This window comes from Pteropus medius, unplaced genomic scaffold (genome assembly GCF_902729225.1).
Source record: "Pteropus medius unplaced genomic scaffold, Ma_sr-lr_union100, whole genome shotgun sequence".
NCBI classification, from domain to species: Eukaryota; Metazoa; Chordata; class Mammalia; order Chiroptera; family Pteropodidae; genus Pteropus; species Pteropus medius.
Genome location: NW_024355109.1, coordinates 478,243 through 497,404, shown reverse-complemented (window position 1 = coordinate 497,404; position 19,162 = coordinate 478,243). Strand labels below are relative to the sequence as shown.

General features: G+C 38.9%; 1 protein-coding gene across 9 annotated transcripts in view; it reads left to right on the top strand.

The window, feature by feature from the left end:
• CARMIL1 (capping protein regulator and myosin 1 linker 1) overlaps positions 1-19,162 on the top strand; it is a 261,243-nt gene that overhangs the window by 91,974 nt on the left and 150,107 nt on the right. For all 9 annotated transcript variants that reach the window (XM_039857089.1, XM_039857092.1, XM_039857088.1 and 6 more), the window contains 2 exons: positions 2,631-2,681; positions 13,501-13,560. In XM_039857089.1, coding sequence (XP_039713023.1) covers positions 2,631-2,681; positions 13,501-13,560 — 111 coding nt within the window. The remainder of the gene's footprint in view (positions 1-2,630; positions 2,682-13,500; positions 13,561-19,162) is intronic.

The following is a 19,162-nucleotide window of genomic DNA, read 5'->3' as shown; positions in this document are numbered from 1 at the left end:
TTGGATTCATGAGGTCTTGTTCATGAAGTACTTGGAAACTGGGAGTTTGGAAGAGAGGAAAAGTATAAAATAGCATTCGTCATTTAGTTTATTTGTTCATTAGAGAGCATTTTGGGGATAATAAGATCATTTTTCAATGTTTGCTGTATAGAGCTCAATTTTAAAGGAAAGGCATTCTTGGTAATCTGAAAGAAGGAATGTGGATTTAGGGGGGCATGAATTTGTGGATTGCTTGTGCAGCGAGAGGCTTTAGGCAATGGAGTCATTTAAGAGGGTGAAACAGGTATTATTTCAGTTTTTAATGAGTACAGTGAGAAGGTCCCATAGCTGACTTCATTATGTATCATCTCTGTAAGAAAATTGAGACTTCTCTGCTAAGTTGAGTCTTAGCAGTAGAAAGGCTTTTTATAAATGTTTCCAAGTGAAATTTTAAAGTTAAAAGTTGAACCAAGAAGCCTCAGAGGGAACCAGGCTGTCTGCTTGCATTTCAATGAAAGGGAGAGGAAATTCATTACAGAGATTGAAAATGTGGTTTGCATGCTAAGACCCTTGTGGAACAGTGGCCCTCCCTGAGGAGGGGAGTTATAGCTGGTCCTTTGCGATTAAGGGTCCTTGGCTGAACACTTAGACACCCTCTGATGCCCCCCATTATTTTTAACTTTGCAAGAACATTCTTCTCCTTCAAGGTTAAAAATGTATATTGAACTGAAATTTTCAGCCTAGGAGATGTCTCAGAATCTTTGTGGGTTTTGTTTTGTTTTGTTGACAAACTATTATTTAAAAATCCAATAGGTCTAACTACTTAATCTTACTTTGGGAATCTAAATTTAAGACGCTGTCACATCAGTTACTGTGACATAAGAGCTGGTATTTTGGCAAAGACCTTCTGGGAGCCCAGCTACAGCTTTACTTTATTTGTATCTTATTTAAAATGACAGTCTTAGTCCTGCAGAGGGATAGTCTTCTTGTTTCACAGGTGAGCACACTGAAGCACAGAGAAGGTAACTAACTAACTGTTGGGGTTAAACAGCTAGAAAGTGGTAGAGCCAGAATTTGAATCTGTCTTCCTGATAAAACACAAGCAAATAGGGTGACCAAAAGCCCTGCTTTCCAGGATGCAGGATTCTCAGTGCTAAAACTGGAATGTGTTGAAAAAAATGGGAAGAATTGAGATTTTTCCTGTGCGATTTTCCCCTCACCTGCTAGAAGCTCTGAGTGTGCTATAAGACCTCCAGGGCCGTGATCCTAGGGCTGTCTTGGAGCCAAACAGGAAAGCTAGGAGACAGAGTTCTTTGGGATTCCCAGCATGAATGTAGCCCCATTTCATCTGTCAGCTCAGTTTATGTTGGTAGAGAAAGAGACACAATTTTGGGAACTGTAGCATTTGTAGTTTTTCATTCTTGCTTCAAAATACTGCTGTCGTGTCGTGCTCACGTGGGTGCGGTCACGGAAAAGTCTGGGTCCACTTCGGAGGATTTCACCCATTCCACCCCATCCCCTTCCAAACATTCTAAGAACAGCCCTGTGCCTCTGGGGACCCTAGCTGACCACCAGAAATGAGGACTAGCTCCCACAAAATTCTTCCTTGAAAGCCTGGGCTCCCTTATGGATATTTCTCTTTTCAAGCAAATTATTTTGGCTCATGTCCAATGTCTGAAGAACACTGTGAGCTTACCCTGCCTTTAAAATAGTTTTACAGAAGGGGAGCTGGCACACAGGCCACAGAATGAAAACAGATATGACTGTTACAATATCACGTATCTACGTATGGTCAAAAAATGCACTTTATACTCAAAAGGTGAATCCATATGAACATTCTGGGGTTTTTTCCCTCTCTTTTTAAAAATGTGCTGACCCACTTAATAGTCAGTGGCCCTTAGAAGTCCCCTGTGGTGAGTTTTCAGGAGAGGGTAGGTCATTTGATGCCTCGCTGCTTGTGGGAGGCGTTCTTCTCCAAAGCCACACTTGTAAGGGAGCAGGAGGCCAGCCCATGCCCGCGCTAGTGATTGCCACTGCATGCCAGTTGTTCGGGTGCCTGTTTTGAGATTAGTTTTTAAGACTTATTAGTTAGATTACGCAGGGGACCTTGTAATCACTTAATTACCAGTATGCTTACTGTATAAGTCCAAAGGTGTCATGTCATTTTTATTTTATGTTTTGTTCAAGTTTCTCTGCAGCAAATGAAATACCATTCCAGAGTGCGGTATTTCTTCTGTGATTGGTGTCTACTATTTTGCAGTAGGCATAAATGACATACAAGGTCTCAAGTGATTAGCGTAGAGAAAGTGCTGGGAAATGGAGGGCAGAGTGAAGGCAGAGGGAGTGCCAGAGGACGGACAAGAACGAGATGGCGTAGGGCATGGTGGGGATGGTGGCAGCGACAGCAGAGAGAAGGGATTGAGGGAAGGGTCGGGGAGAGGGCCAGAAGAGACACAGATAGACTAGGAGATACACACATAGAATCAGGTAGATAGAGACATGTAGAGAGACAGAGACAACAGACAGACAGGCAGACCAGCAGGGACTAGTCCTGTTTCTTATGCCCAGCATCCCTCATTCAAATCCCATGGTAACACCAGAGCCCATCAGGCTCACTTTGTGGTACTTACGCTGCTGCTTCTGTCTTGCAGGTGCTCACATCATGCCGAGCCTTCCTTCTCACAGCACGAATCCCCACCAAGGTAAGTACTGATGAGGTTCCTCCTTCCCACACATGTGCACACATTCCCTCTCCCCTCTCTCCTCTCTCCTCTCCCCGCCCACCCCCACCACACACACACTCACTCCTCAAATATATAGACTTATGATTTAGGCTCATTTTTACTCCTTGTTCCCTCTTCATGGAAAGGTGTCCCAAGAAAGGAGGTGAAGCATTCTGTGTGCTCTGTGTCCTGAGGCTTGTGGGTTCTAGTCATTTTTCTCTCTCAACTGGGGCATGGTGTATACTTTTTTCACATCAAGTTCTTATTTTCTTCGGTCCAGTAATGGCAGATTTTTCTAAGGCTTGAACAGGTGGGGAAGAACCGTCATAGCTCTAAGGAGTGCATTGCCACCTCAGCCGTTCCCCATGCACTCTGCTAGTGCTTAGAAAATAACACGGTGCCACTTTGTTCTTGACAAGATCTGTTTAACATATAAAATGTCCTTCATTATATGGTACAAATTAGAATCTGAAGTGATAGCTTGTGAACTAGGCAATGATTTTTTTTAAAAACTTTTTTAATGGTAACAAAAGGGTGTGGAACAATTTTATATGTAATGCACTGACTGGTAACAAAAATTTGGGATTTTTTTCCTAAAAAGATGGTGATAGCTACATTTATTGCGTGCTGTTTTAATAAATAAGATTTTTTCCTTAAAGAGATGTATGAAAACCACAATGTAGGTTTTATTATTACTCTCACCTAACAGATGAGAAAACCGAGGTACAGTAACCTGCTCAGCCTCATGCTTCCACGAGTAGGTGACAGATGTGTGATTCTCATTAAAGAATGAGAGCAGGGGCTGCTTCACTTCCTTGTTATTACTTTCATTTAATTAGTTATCTACTAAGTATATTTTAAGTATTTATCTCACTTAATTCACAGAGTAGCCTTTCAGGTGAGCAATATATTAGAAGATAGCTCAAAGGATACAAAGTTGACTTGTCTCAGGATTTGTGAGTAATGAATAGGAGAAAGAAGAGGTAGGCTCACTAGGTCCTACTCTTTTCTCCTTTCTCCTGAGCTGAGCTGTCGCCCCTGCCAGATCCAGTAAGATGAGTGTGGAATGGGAGATTTTTCAACCTCATGTGCTGTGATGTTAGGGTTGCTGTATGACTTGCTCATTTTCTTAGTCCCCCTAGCTTTTTAAAGTTCAACATTCAACATTAGCCGGTGTTTTGTGAATACCTATTTATGTGCTAGATGACATGGTGCTGCAATGCAATGGACTGCTTAGGACTTGCAGTCTAAAGATTTGCAGGAGTTTTGCTGAACTTTGGGAAGATATCAACCTACTGTTTGCTAGTCAAAGGCTAGGGTACCAGCTGTCTTATTCCTTTCTGATTATACAAATGCTAAATTTTAAAAAAAATTTCTCTGGGGAATGAGACAGCTGGTCCTAGCCCCATTTGATAATATAAAGTGAGTCTATATGTTAACAGTGTGTTATAAATGAAATCAATTATTGTGTAAATGATGTTGGGCTATATTATCTATATATTAAAATGCCTGAAGGAATGACAGAAAGAAGTGAATTAACCATTATCTCACTGGTGAAAAATTAATTGCAGAAGGAAATTTTATGAGCTCAAGAAAATAGGCAAGCAGCGTCTTGAGAGGAAGACTCCTAGACCCGCAGTTTACCCTAATTAAAAACATTATGACGCAGCAGCAGGTGTATTTCCTCTTAGGAAGTCTCCTTCCTCCCTTCTGCTGGCTGATCCTGGACCGCCCTCTCCCTGGTTGCCCCTGAGCGAAGGCCCAGTTTCACCCTGTGATGTGTCTTAATGTTTCACATCTGCCTGGCTAGGGTAGTTTGTACGTTGGTTCTGATTTCTGATAATGTCAGCATCGCATACTAAGAAAGGCAGATTTTATTCCTAAGTGGTCTGCATGCAGTTTCTCCCACAGAGAAGTCTGGCTTTCGTGTTCCACAGTATACCTGAGCCAAGAAGCATAACCAGTGTCAGTGACATTAATTTTCTAGGGAAATAATTACATTCAGAACAGTTGTGTACACCTGATTATGACATAGGTTTCTTCTCTTTTCATTGGGGGCTGATTGAACATTTTTTTTCTTTTGTCTTTCTATTTAAATGTGCCACCTATACAGTCATGCCCAGAGTAGAAATATTCGTCTCAGTGATTAATCACAGAGCATATATCTACAGTCACACTCAAATGAGGAAATAGTACCTTGCCTCCACCCCAGAAAGCCTCAGCTCTGCTTCGCGGTGTGAGGATGGGAAGGTTCAGTCGAGAAGCTGGTTGAAGGGTCACCCTCCCCGTCAGCCAGATGAGGGTGTCTTCCACTGGTTGAAGGTTTAGCAGGATGAAAGAGCAGGATATTCGGGGAGCCGGGATGTGTGCCCAGGGTAGTGGAGGAAGCTGTGTGGGAGGGAAATAGTTTCAAAAGTTGGCGGGACCTGGGCTGGCTGAGGAGGGACGGTTGCTTGTAGAGTAGTGGGAGTCACTGAAGAATAGTCATGTCATCACATTTAGATTTGCTCTGTTGCCTGTGGGGTGGGGCCTCTCTTGCTGGTGGGTGGGGGTGGGGTAAGTGAGAGAGTGGTGGAAAAGCTGTTGGTAGTTTGGGCTAATTCCTGCTTCTGTCTAATCAATCACTACTGTCTGTGGTTCTGTCCTAAAAATGTCCTGCAGTCTTCAAGCAGCCTGCACATGTCTCAGTCTCCTAATAGCTTCCTGCCTCCTCCTGCCCAGTGACAGTCTTTAAACTGTCTTTGGGATGGGTTGGAGTCGGGGAGGGCCATTTGGGGGGACTTGAGAGCAAAGGCCTATTAATAATAACCATGAATGAGATTAGAGAAAATGATTTGAACTTTGCTATGATGCCCGTTTTAGAGCCTCGCTTCCTCACCATTAACAATAACTGGGACTCTGAGGAATCATAGTCTCAACCCCACAGATAGTGTATAGTGCAGGATCTACTTCTAGTTTGTGCCTGTCCGAGGTCTTTAAATGCTGCTATATCTTTGCAAATTTTTTCCCTCTGTCTGGTTTTCCTTTTCTACTCCATCTTTGCTTGCTAAGCTTGAAGTCATTCTTCCAGGCCCAGCTGAAACATCACAATGCTTCCCTGGCTCCCTGGCACTTTGCTTCTCCCAGTGACAGACCTCGGGTCCAGTGGAAGCATCTTAGCTGACCTCCAGCTAGTGTCACTGATCCACATCGACCAGAGCTTTCCATGCCATCCCTGATGGTGCTGATGACACGAGCTGCATTTTCATAGCTGCTGGATTGTGAGAGTGTACCTGTTGAGCCTTCTTCCACTCACCTGGCAGGCGCAGGTAGAAATGCCGGTAGGAGCCATTTTTCCTTTGTTGAACCCCATCCCCCCATTCCCTTGCACTCAGCTGGCAGGCACAGGTGGGCAACAAGTCTCAGTCTCCATTAAACTGGCTAACACCATTTTCCCTGCCCTGGTAATTCCCTATGACCCCACCCTACTCAACTCCAGAACTGACCCTGAACCTCCTTCAGCAGCTACTGCACTCAGTCAGTGGTCCTCAGCCCACACTGTAGACTTTACTAAAATTTCTCAAAGGTCCACAAACCCCAAATAAGCAGCATTTTGCCTCAGTGCCCCATACCTATTACTAAGTGGCCTAAGTCCAGCATTACTTGCATCCAGCCTCCATTTGCAGCTTAGCCTATCTTAGGCTAATTCAAGCCAAACACATGCTACTATGAACTGCAGATCACTTTATAGCTTCTACCAGGTGGCTTTTGGCCAGGCACAGGTAGCAGCTGACCTGGGCCTGCACTAGAGCCCCTCCCAAGAGGCCCCCAAACTAGCACACCCAGTGGCCAGCCAGAGCACCACCCTGTTGCGTCCACAAATGACACACCGAAAGGGTGGACTTGGCAGGCACCAGATTCCTGCCAGAGCGAACCACACTCTGTGGGGTCAGCCCCCAAACAACAGCTTATACGATGTCATCACAGCCAGTCCTCACAACCAGTCAGCCTGAGGATCAGTCCCACCCACTGACATGCCTATAGCAATTAAGGCTCACCTACAACAGGAGAGCACACACAACCACACAAAAGATTTCCCTGGAGTACCTGCTTCAGGTGGCCAGGGAGACTGCACCACTGGGCCCAACAGGACACTTTCTACATAAAGCCACCAGGCCAAGACCGCTTGATGTAGCAGATCTACCTAAGACATAGAAACAAACGCAAGGAGGCAGCCAAAATGAGGAGACAAACATGTCCCAAATGAAAGAACAAAACAAAAGTCCAGAAGAAGAATTAAATGGAGACAAGCAATCTACCAGATACAGAGTTCAAAACTGGTTATAAGAATGCTCAATAAACTTAGGGGTAGAATAGATAAACTCTGTGAGAACTTACACGAAGAGATATAAACCATAAAAAAGAACCATTCAGAAATTAATATAATAACTGAAATGAAGAATACAATAGATGAAAGCAACAGCAGATTAGATGAAGCAGAGGAGCAAGTCAGCAATTTGGAAGAAGAGGTAATGTAAAACACCCGATTGGAACAGAAAAAGAAAACAATTTTAAAAAATTAGGGTGGTTTAAGGAACCTCTGGGACAACATCAAGCATACCCACATTCGCATCATAGGGTACCAGAAGGAGAAGAGAGCAAGGAATTGAAAACCTATTTGAGGAAATAATAATTGAAAACTTCTCTAATCTATTGAAAGAAATAGACAGACAAGCCCAGGAAGCTCAGAAAGCCCCAAACAAGATGAACTCAAAGAGGCCCACACCAAGACACATCATAATTAAAATGCCAAAGGCTAAAGAAAAAGATTCTTAAAAGCAGCCAAGAGAAAAGCAGTTAGTTACCTACAAGGGAGCTGATAAGACAGGGAGCTGATAAGACTCAGCTGATTTCTCAATAAAAAAAACTGCATGCCAGAAGGGATTGGCATGAAATATTCAAAGTGATGAAAAGTAAAAATCTACAACCAAGATTTCTGTACCCAGCAAGGTGCTCATTTAGAATTGAAGGAGAGATAAAGAGTTTCCAAGCCATAGATAGGGGGAAGAAATGGCATAGATGATAGAGGTTTGTTTATTCCTCTTGTGACCAAATCAAATTTGTGATGGAAACATGGAGCAAACAGCAAGAAGAGTTGCCTGAGATCTAGATGAACAGAAGCACTACACAGAGAGAAATAAGAAATCACCTTGCAATGGTAGAAGGTAAGAGGGGACAAAGATGCGAGGCTGCCTGGTCCCTAGTGACTGAGTGGGACAGAGGCTGCAGCAGTGGCAGTGACAGAAGCCTCTTACAGGGGCCGCATCTGTGAGCAGACTTTTGTTGTGAGTAACTTCCTCACTGAGCACCAGCACCAGATTGGCTACTTGGGGTGTACCAGGGACTTACAGCGGGACACTAAATTGTTCGCATGAGGGCTGGAGGTGAGGCTTTCTCCTGGGCAGAAGTGTTGGAGGTATCCATTGTTCTTCTGGTAAGCCCTCCCCCATCCCAGTGTGCGGACACAGCTCTGCCATAGCTGAGACACATCAGACTGGGTAACAGAGGTCGCTCTACCCAGAGGATTCCCTGAAACTCCACCTCCCCCAACTTGTGGCCCCTCCCAAGCCACCTCCAGTAGTATCCGTGGTGAGTCCAGTGCTCCTTACTGAGCAACGCCAAGACTCACACTGATGGCAGCTGACTTTGGTTTCTGGTGAGGCAACTATAAGCACAGCATCTGTGGATTGCTTGCTGAATCCTAACAGGTGGTCTCAGAGGGCACAGGCTGGGGCTAAACTTGGCTTGCAAGTGAATCCCTGTCAGGACTGTGCCACTGGACACCTACGACACAAAGCCACACTAGTAAGACTGGAAGACTTAAGAGCTTTGCTTAGTACATAGAAACAGAAAGGCAGCTAAAATGGGAAGACAAGCAGAAACCATGTGAGAGAACAGAACAGAGCAGAACAGAGATCCAGAAATAATGGAGTCAAGCAATCTAACAGATGCAGAGTTCAAAACACTGGTTATAAAGATGCTCAATGAACTTAGGGGAAGTGTAGAGATGAATTCAGTGAGAACTTTAACAAAGAGCTAAAAAAAAAACCCATAAAAATGGGAATGGAAATTATAAAAGAGAACCAGTCAGAAATGAAGAACACATTGTCTGAGATGAAGAGGATATTAGAGGGAATCAACAGAGTGGATAAAGAAGAGGTTTGAACCACCGATATAGAGGACTAGGAAGACAAGAACACTCAATCAGAATGGCCAGAAAAAAGAAGCCAAGACTATAATAATTAAGGATACTAGGGGACACAATCCAGTGTAAAAATATCCTGTTATAGGAGTACCTGAAGGAAAGCAAGATGTTGAATAGCTATTTGAAGAAATAATGATGGAAAACTTCTCTAACCTGATGAAGAAAATAGACATACCACTCCAGGAAGCTAAAAAAGAGTTCCAAAAAAGATGAACCCAAAGAGGCACATTATAATTAAAATGCCAAAGTTTAAATAGAAAGAATCTTAAAAGCAGTTAGAGAAAAGCAGTTATTTACCTCTAAGGGAGCACCCATAAGACTGGCAGCTGATTTCTCAAGAGAAACTATGCAGGACAGAAGGGCTTGGCACAAAATATTCGATGTGATGAAAACCCAGGATCTACAACCAAGAATACTTTATCCAGCAAAGCTATCATTCAGAGTCGAAGGACAGGCAAAGAGCTTCCCAGACAAAAATAAGCTAAAGGATTTTATCATCATTAAGCCAGTAATACAGGAAATGTTGGAGGGACTTCTTTAAGAAGAAAGAACATGTATCAAAAACAGGAATAAAGAATGGTAATAACTCCATACCTATCAACGAGTACCTCGAATGGAAAAGAATTAAGTGTTCCAACTAAAAGACAGGATGGCTGAATGGATAAGAAAGCAAGAACCTTACATAGGCTATCTACAAGAGACTCACACAGACTAAAAGGAAAGGGATGGAAAAATACATTGCCTTGATGGACCTAGAGGGTATTGCACTAAATGAAATAAGTCAGATAAAGACAAATGTTGCTTGATTTCATGTACATGTGGAATCTGAGGAACAAAATAAACAACAGCAACAGAAACAAAGTCATAGATACAAAGAATAGTTTGAGGGCTCCTAGATGGTAGGGAGTTGGGGGGATGGTGAAAAGGGCAAAGGGATTAATAAGTACAAATGGATAGTTCCAAAATAGACATGGAGATATAAAGGGTAGCATAAGGAAAATAGTTAACAATGTAATAATATGTAAGGGGGATAAGGGGTACTAGATTTAGTGGGGGTGATTACTTTGAGATATAGATCTCTAGTCACTATGCTGCTGTACAACTGAAAGTAATATATTATTGTATGCCAACTATAATTGAAAAAAACAAATTGTTCAGCGTAAATGCAAGCAACTAATTGTCTATTATATTTCAGTAAAGCTAGAGAGGCGGAAGCTTCCCAAACAAGAAAAAGCTAACAGTTTATCACCACCAAACCAATATTATAAGAAATATTAAAGGGACTTTTTTTAAGAAGAAGAAGAAAAAAGGTTGAACATATGAATAGTAAAATGGCAATAACTACATACCTATCAATAATTACTTTAAATGGATTACATACTCCGATTAAAAAGATAAGACCCATACATATGCTGCCTATAAGAGACACACTTCAAATCAAAAGATACACAGACTGAGAGTCACACTTCTTGATATCTATACTTTAAGGCTACAGTAATCTTATATAGTCAGTTAATCTGTGACAAAGGAGGTAAGAATTTGCAATGAGATAAAAACAGTCTTTTCATAATAAATGGTTTTGGGAAAACTGGACAGATATATACAAAAAAAAAATGCAACTAAACCACCTTCTTACACCACAGGAATAAACTAAAGATGGATTAAAGACTTAAATGTAAGACCCGAATAAATGCAGGAGTAAACTAAATAAATGCACTGGAATAAATGCAGGAATAAACTAAAGATGGATTAAAGACTTAAATGTAAGATCCAAAACCATAAAACTAGCAGACTAGCAGAAAACATAGGCAGTAAACTCTTTGACGTCGCTTAGCAATTTTTTTTTTTTTTTGGATATATCTCCTTGAGCAAGGGAAACACGAGAAAAATAAACAGGACTACAATCAAACCAAAAAGTTTTTGCACAGCAAAGGAAACCAACAACAAAATGAAAAGACAACCTACTGAATGGGAGAAGATATTCAGAAGTGATACCTCCAACAGGGGTTAATATCCAAAACATATAAAGAACACATACAACTTAACACCAAAAAAGCAAACAACTCAATTTAAAAATGGGCAGAGGACCTGTATAGATAGACATTTCTTTGACGAGAACATACAGATGACCAAAAGATACATGAAAAGTTATTCAAATCACTGTCAGGGAAATGCAAATTAAAATCACAATACAATATCATCTCATACCTGTCACATCAGTGAATCAACAATCAACAAGCGTTGGCAGGGATGTGGAGAAGAGGGAACCCTCATGTACTGTTGGTAGGATTGTAAATTTGTGCAGCCATTATGGAAAATAGTATGGAGTTTCCTCAAAATATTATATAACAACCACATAACCCAGTAATTCCACTTCCGGATATTTATCCAAAGCAATCTAAAACAGTAATTTGAAAAGATATATACATCCTTATGTTCACTGCAGCATTATTTATAATACTTCAAATATGGAAGCAACCTAAATTCTTGTTGATAGATGATTGGGTAAAGAAGAGGTGATGCATATATACGGTGGAGTAATAAAGAATGAAATCTTACCATTTGTGAAAAAACAATGGATAGACCTAGAAGGTATTATGCTCAGTGAAAAAAGTCATACAGCGAAAGACAAATACCATATAATTTTACCTTTATATGGAATCTAAAGAATGAAATAAATGAACAAACAAAACAAGAAAACTCATAGATACAGAGAACAAACTAATGGTTGTCAGATGAGAGAGGGGTTAGGAGGCTAGGTGAAAAAAGATGAAGGGATTAAGAAGTACAGATTAGCAGTTTCAGAATAGTCACAGGGATGTGAAGTACAGCATAGGGGATATAGTCAATAATATTGTAATAACTATGTGTAGTGTCCAGGTGTACTAGACATATTGGAAGGATTACTTTGCAAGTTATATAACTGTCTAACCACTATGCTCTACACTTGAAACTAATGTAATATTGAATCTCAACTTTATTTGAAAAATGTTGTAAAATTAGAAAAACAATATATTTATTAAAGATATTTCACATACCAATGAAATATGGTTTCTAAAGGAGGCTATGTCTATGAAAGATTGAATGTTGACAATGTGAATTACTTAAAAAATTACTGTATTGTTAAGGCTGTTAAACTGTTAAAGGCTGAAGGGATGGGAAACATAATATAGAAATGTCTGCTTTTATACTGCTTGGCAAGTGTCTTCAAGTTCTTACTCCAAGTTGTATTACAGTGTGGCTCATAGAGGAAATGCCACTAGAGGGCCAGCTGGTAGGCTTAACTCAAAGACGAAGCTTTGGCATTAAACCAAAGGCTAGCATATGAAAATGTATTTATACATTCTAAGTTGAAATAAATGAAGGTAGATATATAACTTTTTAGAAAATAATTCCCTGCTTTAAATGACTTTTCAAAACCCAACCAAGTATTGACTTGATAATAGGTAAGAAGATTTCTACTGTAATTAAATGTTTAAAATGAGCCTCCAATGCTGCATTTACCTCTTGGAAGACAAGTGTTTTATTCTTCTGTCCATTTCCAACGCTGGCACATAGTAGGCCTTCCATACATGTCTGCTGGTTGACAAAGTGAGTAGTGAAAGAATGAATCATCTCTTTATATCCAGTCCTCATCACCATACTTCAAGATATGTAACTGGAGATTCAGGAGGTCTGTGTTCTGATTTACTCACTACCCCAGTGAGCAGAACCAAGGGTCTTGCGGATTTGTTTCTGGATGCGTGGGTTCTTTTCTCATTACAGTTCTAGCTTTAAGGCGAGAGGGCAAAACAAACTGATCCAACTCAGTCCTCCATTGTCTCCAGTCCTGTTCCCTGGGACTGTTTGCCGTAGTAGAACAAAAGACCGCAAAACCAGGAGAAAGATTAGTGGCTATAGTCCAGGAAAAACAGACAGACAGTGCAAGTCGAGAGATGTTTTGAAGAAAAAGAAATGCCGATTACATGAGAAGAGAGGAAAGGGCACTTTTTATTGAAATAAAAAGAAAATTAATCATTTATCTACATGCAGAAAGAAAGAAGACTTTAACTGTGTTTAAAATTCATAAATATTATCTCTCTAAATCCATTCAAAATATGAATTTTTATGAATGATCATAGAAGAAATGAGTCAGAGTGCAATCCAAAGAGGTAAATAAGTATTTAGAAAGAAAGGAAAACCAACATTGACTTCATTTGTGTGATTTTCTGAAGCAAAATTTTGAAATAAAAGAAAAAAGTATATTTTAGGTGGCTCACTTCATACATTCATTTCTCTGAATAACTACCAGAGTAAAAGTATAAAACTTCATTGGGTTTGTTCCTGGATTAAATTTAAAAAGTCAAATATGTACCTTCCTTTCAACCCATCAGGGATGTGAATAATACTTTTTTCTGAAATATGATCAATCAAGGTCCTCTCTTATTGAATGAATGGAGATACTGAACCAGCGTACCTTTAGAAGTTGGTAGCATTTCTAACTGTAGTGTTTTTACCTTGAATTGTATTTTAAAACCTTCATTACAGATCTTTATTTCTCTTCCTCAATTGCAGCTCGAGTTAACCTTCAGCTACTTGGAGATTCACGGTGTCACTTGCAGCAAGCCAGCTCAGGTGAGTGTGAACAACAGAAACCTGATTGTCAAAACTGCAAGGTCATCACCTCTCTTGATTTTCTGAAACTGTGAAACATCTTCTGTTTGGTTTCACTGTTGAAAGTTTCTTGAGATAATTTAAAAAGTAAAATTAGAGAAAATGGAAATTTCTGGATGAGAGCCTGACGAGGCTGAGTGGATAGGAGTCGGGCATTGGTTCTGATACGGAAAACATTCTCCACAACGCAGGTTGAAAAGAACTAATTAGCTCTTCGCTAGTGGGTGATGTAAGAGTGAAAATGCTGTTCCTCAGAGATTTTGTACAAGTTTTAGCTCTAAAATTTCATAGCTGTCATACAGTACAATATAAGGTCTTTTTGGGAATATAGGAATAAATTAATTTTTTGATATTAATAAAATGTAGACTTTTAAAAACAGTTGTATTGAGCTATAAGTAACATGCAGTAAACTGAAGTGTACATTTGATGAGTTCAACATATGTATTCTCATGAAACCATTACCACGATCAAAGTATTTAATGTATCCAGCACCCCAGAGTTTTCTTGTATACCTGTCATCACTCGCCCCTGCCCTCCTCCTCAGGGGCACACACCTACTCTCTGCTGATACAGATTAGTCTGCATTTTCTAAAATTTTATATGAATGGAATCATACAGTATATAGTCTTCTTTATCTGCCTTCTTTCAGTCAGTATAAATATTTCGATTGATTTATTTTGTTGCATGTCTCAATAGTTTATTCCTTTTTATTGCCGAGTTGTGTTCCATTGTATGTCTATTTCACAATTTGCAATCCATTCACCTGTTGATGGACATTTGGGCTGTTTCCAGCTTTTTGGATATGACAAGTAAGGCTGCTATGAACAGCTATGTACAAGTCTTTGATTGGATGTAGACTTTCATTTCCTATGGGTAGATATCTAGGAATGGAATGGCTTAATCGTAAAGTTGGTATACATTTAACTTTTTAAGAATTTGCCACAGTGTTTTCCCAAGTGGTTGTGTCATTTTATATTACCACCAACAGTGTGTGAGAGTTCCAGTTCCTCCACACCCTCCCCAACACCGGCATAGTCAGTCTGTTTAACTTCTTAGCCATTCTAATAAGCATGCAGTGCTTTCTCATTGTGGTTTTAATTTGTGTTTCCCTAATGACTAAAGATATTGAACGTCTTGTTATTTTCTTATTCGCCATCAGATATCTTCTATAGTCAAGTGTCAGTTCAAATCTGTCCTTTGTCACTTTTTTAAATTGAGTTGTTTTCTTATAGTTTTAAGAGTCGCTATATATATTCTGAATACATGTCCTTTATCAGATATATGATTTATAAATACTTTCTCTCAGTCTGCAGCTTGTCCTTTCATTTTCTTTACAGTGCCTTTCAAGAAGAGCAGAAGTTATAATTTTGATAAAGTCCAATTTATCAAAATTTTCTTTTATAGATTGTGCTTTTTTGGTGTCAGATTAACTAAGTCTTTGCTTAACACAAGGCCAAGAATTTTTCTGGAAGTTTTATAACTCTAGGTTACACATTTATTTCTATGATGGATCCATTTTGAAGTAATTTTTGTATATAAAGCAAGCAATATGTGGATCACTGTTCTTTTTTTCCTTTTTTTCTTTTTTTGCATGTGTATAGTATATCTATGTGTTCTAGTGCTGTTTGTATAAAAGAATATTGTTTCCTCACAGAACTGGCTTTCACTATTGTTGAAGATCAGTTCATGTAAATGTCAGTCTATTTCTGGACGCTGAATCCTGTACCTTTAGTTTTTGTCTATTTTTATGACACTATCACACTGTCTTGATTACTGTAGCTTCATAGTAAGACTTGAAATCAGACATTAGTCCTTCAACTTTGTTCTTCCTTTTCAAAGTTGTTTGAGTAATTCTAGGTCTTTTACAATTCCTTATGAATTTTAGATTTGGATTATGTTGACTCTATGAATCAGTTTGGGGAGAATTGACATCTTGACAATATGGAGTCTCTGACCCAATTTTTTTTAGTTGTATTTTATTGTAGCTTTCAGTGTATTGGTCTTATACATCTTTTGTCAGATTTATTCCTAAGTATCTCATTTTTTTTGATACTATTATAAATGATATTATTTTAAAATTTCAATTTCCTATTGTTTCTTACTGGTATATAGAAATATAATTGATTTTCGCATATTGCTCTTGCATCTTGTTATCTTTCTATACTCACCTATTAATTCTGGTAGCTTTTTTTTTTTTTCCAACACATTATATCATTTTATACACAGATGACTGTCTTTTGTAAGTAAAGACAGTATTACTTCTTTCTTTTTGAATATTGATACTGTTTATTTCTTTTTCTTGCTGTATTGCTGCTGGGAGAAATTCCTCGTGGCTCCCACAGGTCTTACTGGGTTTGAATTCATGCTGTGACTCTTTTACGGAGGCTTCCTCTCAGGGTTATACGCGTGATGAGCAGCCTTGGGGGATGATGAATGTTTCTCTCTGAACAAAGAGTCAGCTTGCCTACTGTTTACTGTGAAGACAAGTGATCCCTCAAGCTCTAGGGTTCCTTTCCTGTAAGGAGCCCACTGCGTGTGTGGGCATCTGTCTAAGCCCTCCATGTCACCCTGTGGGATTTTGGGGGTTAGGGAGATATCTGTGCAAACATGGTGCCTTTTGCTGTACCATGAATAACAAAGTGCTTTGTCTCTGACCCCGGAGTCTCCTAGCTCCTTCCGGAATTCATAAAACAGCAACAGGCTAATTTATGACTTGTCAGTAGGGTAACATCACCTCAGCCCCTGACAATTGCACTGGCTAACGCCTCCAGTAAAATGCTGAATAGAAATGGTGAGAACAGACATCTTGTTTTATTCCTAATCCTCAGGGAAAGCATTCGTTCTTTTTCCATTAAGTGTTATTGATGGTAGCTGTAGATTTTTCATAGTTGCCTTTTATCTAGTTTAGGAGGTTCTCTTCTATTCCTAGTCTGCTGAGAGTTTTTATCAGGAATTAGTGTTGGATTTTTTCAAATGTGTTTTCTCTATCTGTTGAGATTATTGTGTGTGTTTTCTTTTTAGTTTGTTAACATGGTGACTTATACTGATTGATTTGCAAATTAAACCAACCTTTCATTCTGGGATTAACTCCCTTTGATCATGATGTATTGTTATATAGAGTTGGTATTAATTCTTTAAATGTTTGGTCGAATTTACTAGTGAAGGCATTTGGGCCTGGAGTTTTCCCTTTGGGAAGGTTTTTAATTACAAATTTTATTTGAAAAAAATATATAGACACATCATATGTTTCTTCTTGAGTGAGTTTTGGTAGTTTGTGTCTTTTAAGAAATTTGTCCATTTCATCTCTGTTGTGAAATTTATCGATACAAAGTTGTTTATAGTATCCATGTGTTCTTCAAATATCTGTAGGTTATCATTTCTGATATTGATAATTTGTTTTTGTTTTTTTTTGCATCAGTCTGGTTAGAGGTTTATCAGTTTTATTGATCTCAAAGAATTTGCTTTTTAGTTTCGATTTCCTCTGTTGAGTCCATCGATTCTTCTTACTCTGATCTTTATTCTACTTTTTGTTTTAGTTTTCAGAACTATAAAGAAAATGTACGTGTGTGTGTAGTTTGTTTTGGTAACATTCCTTAAAGAAATTGTCAAAATTGTCACTTTATGTTGATCGAGATTACATACAAATTCTTGGAACTTTTCCATAGTTCGTTTTAGAGGAATGTTTTATCCTATGTGTTTATCATCAGAAACTGGAGTTTGGAAGAAAAATTATAGCTCCATATGTTTGCCCATTTGGATAAACATATTGGCTCGTAAGTAGGGTAACATCATTCATGAGTAATGACATAACAAGGGATTTCTTGATGTTCTTAAATCAGAAGTTTGTTTATGATTTGGGAATCGAGATGCAAGCAGAAGGACACTATTGAAATGTTAATACCAAGGTTATATTAAAAATGTGTTATGATTTTGGTATTTAATTATGAGAAGGGATGTTGATACATCAAGACTAATTTTCCTGTGTGGTTGCAAGAACTGGTCTTATACCTCTTTATAGTCCTGTCCCTTCTGGGTGTAAAGCAGTCACCCTCAATTCCATGGAGCTGTTCTGTCACTGTAAGTACCAAAAGAATAGCTCTGTAATATGACTTCAGTTAAACTTGGTCCCATGGTGTGGACCTTGGAGATGAAATTATAGTGAAACAGTAGTATTGCTTTGGCAGAGGGGCTAGCAGTTTAGATATTGGCAATCCCAGTCACTTAATTGTATTTAAAATTCGATGTTTTGGAATTGACTGGAGTTTTTAAAAAATACTGATACCTTCAACAGTACCCCTCCCTCTCCATCACATTATCCCCCTCCCACACACAACACACACGCATGCACACATACACACGTGACAGGATTCCGTATATCTAGGGTAGCATTTGTATTTTTATCAAGTACATCATTTGATCTTGTTGTTTCAAAGGTCGAGAATTAAAACCCATGTAACCTCAGACCTTTGATATCCATAATTATTATTATCTTTTATGTAGTACCATAAAGCTGATAGTGTCTGCCTGTGGCACTCATGATCTAGCCTTGATTAGTACATGCTTTTCTAATGTTTTCTGGGATTTATTAACTTTTTGTCATTGTTAGTTTTATCATTATTTAATTATAGTTTGTACATTCAAATAATTGCCTGAGACATGCACATTTTGTTGTATGAATGAGAGTGGATGTGTTATTGAGTTAGTGAAAAGTTGAGAGACCTTTGTCTTATTATACTCCAAGTTTGATTATCATAACCCTTTCTGGTCAATAAATCTAGGCCAGCAGTTATAAAATTTTATAGTTAAAGAACTTTTGGACTGTTTCTTGTACAGTTGAAACACCTGCGATTTTTTAAATTATAAGGTTAATTGTTTGCTTTGTCATAGAATGATTTTCACAAATTACTCATGGCTATTTCTTCTGTTAGAGGAAAAATGCTTCACAGATCTATTAGCTGGGGTTCAGTAAAAAATGCCCCTCTTAAAATTTAGTTAAGTTATCCTACCTTATAAAAGGAGGTGGGGTCGGGTTGGAAATTTAAATCTTAAATGAGATACAGTGGTTTATATTTCTAATTATTATTTTAAATGTGCATTGGAGGTCATGGATTACGTCCTTCTCAATGTCTAAGCAAAAAGCGTTTCATTGTTTTTTCCCAGCTGAAATAGCAGGGAAAGAGAGAGATTTGAGAGCGAGTTCTTCCTAATGAAATGATTTCTTGTGTTAGTCTCACTGCCATCATCTTTGTTGCAATCTTTACACAAAGGTGGTGACATATTATGCCGGGCTGTGCGACTGCTTTCATGTAAGGTTGAATTTGAAGGCTCATTTCTTTCCCACCTGTCACCTATTTTTCTTCCCTGTCACTCTATTCAATCCTGTACAATTAAGGATGATTAGGTGTTAAGATTAAGTGGAATTAGAATAACCCGATCACTAATTACTCACACCCTAACTGTGAACTGAGTAGATGTACTACATGTGGAGAAAGTAGGAGTACTCAGTAGTGAACAATATAATTAATTACCAGAGGTTGGAAGGTTGGGGACAGGGCGAGAATG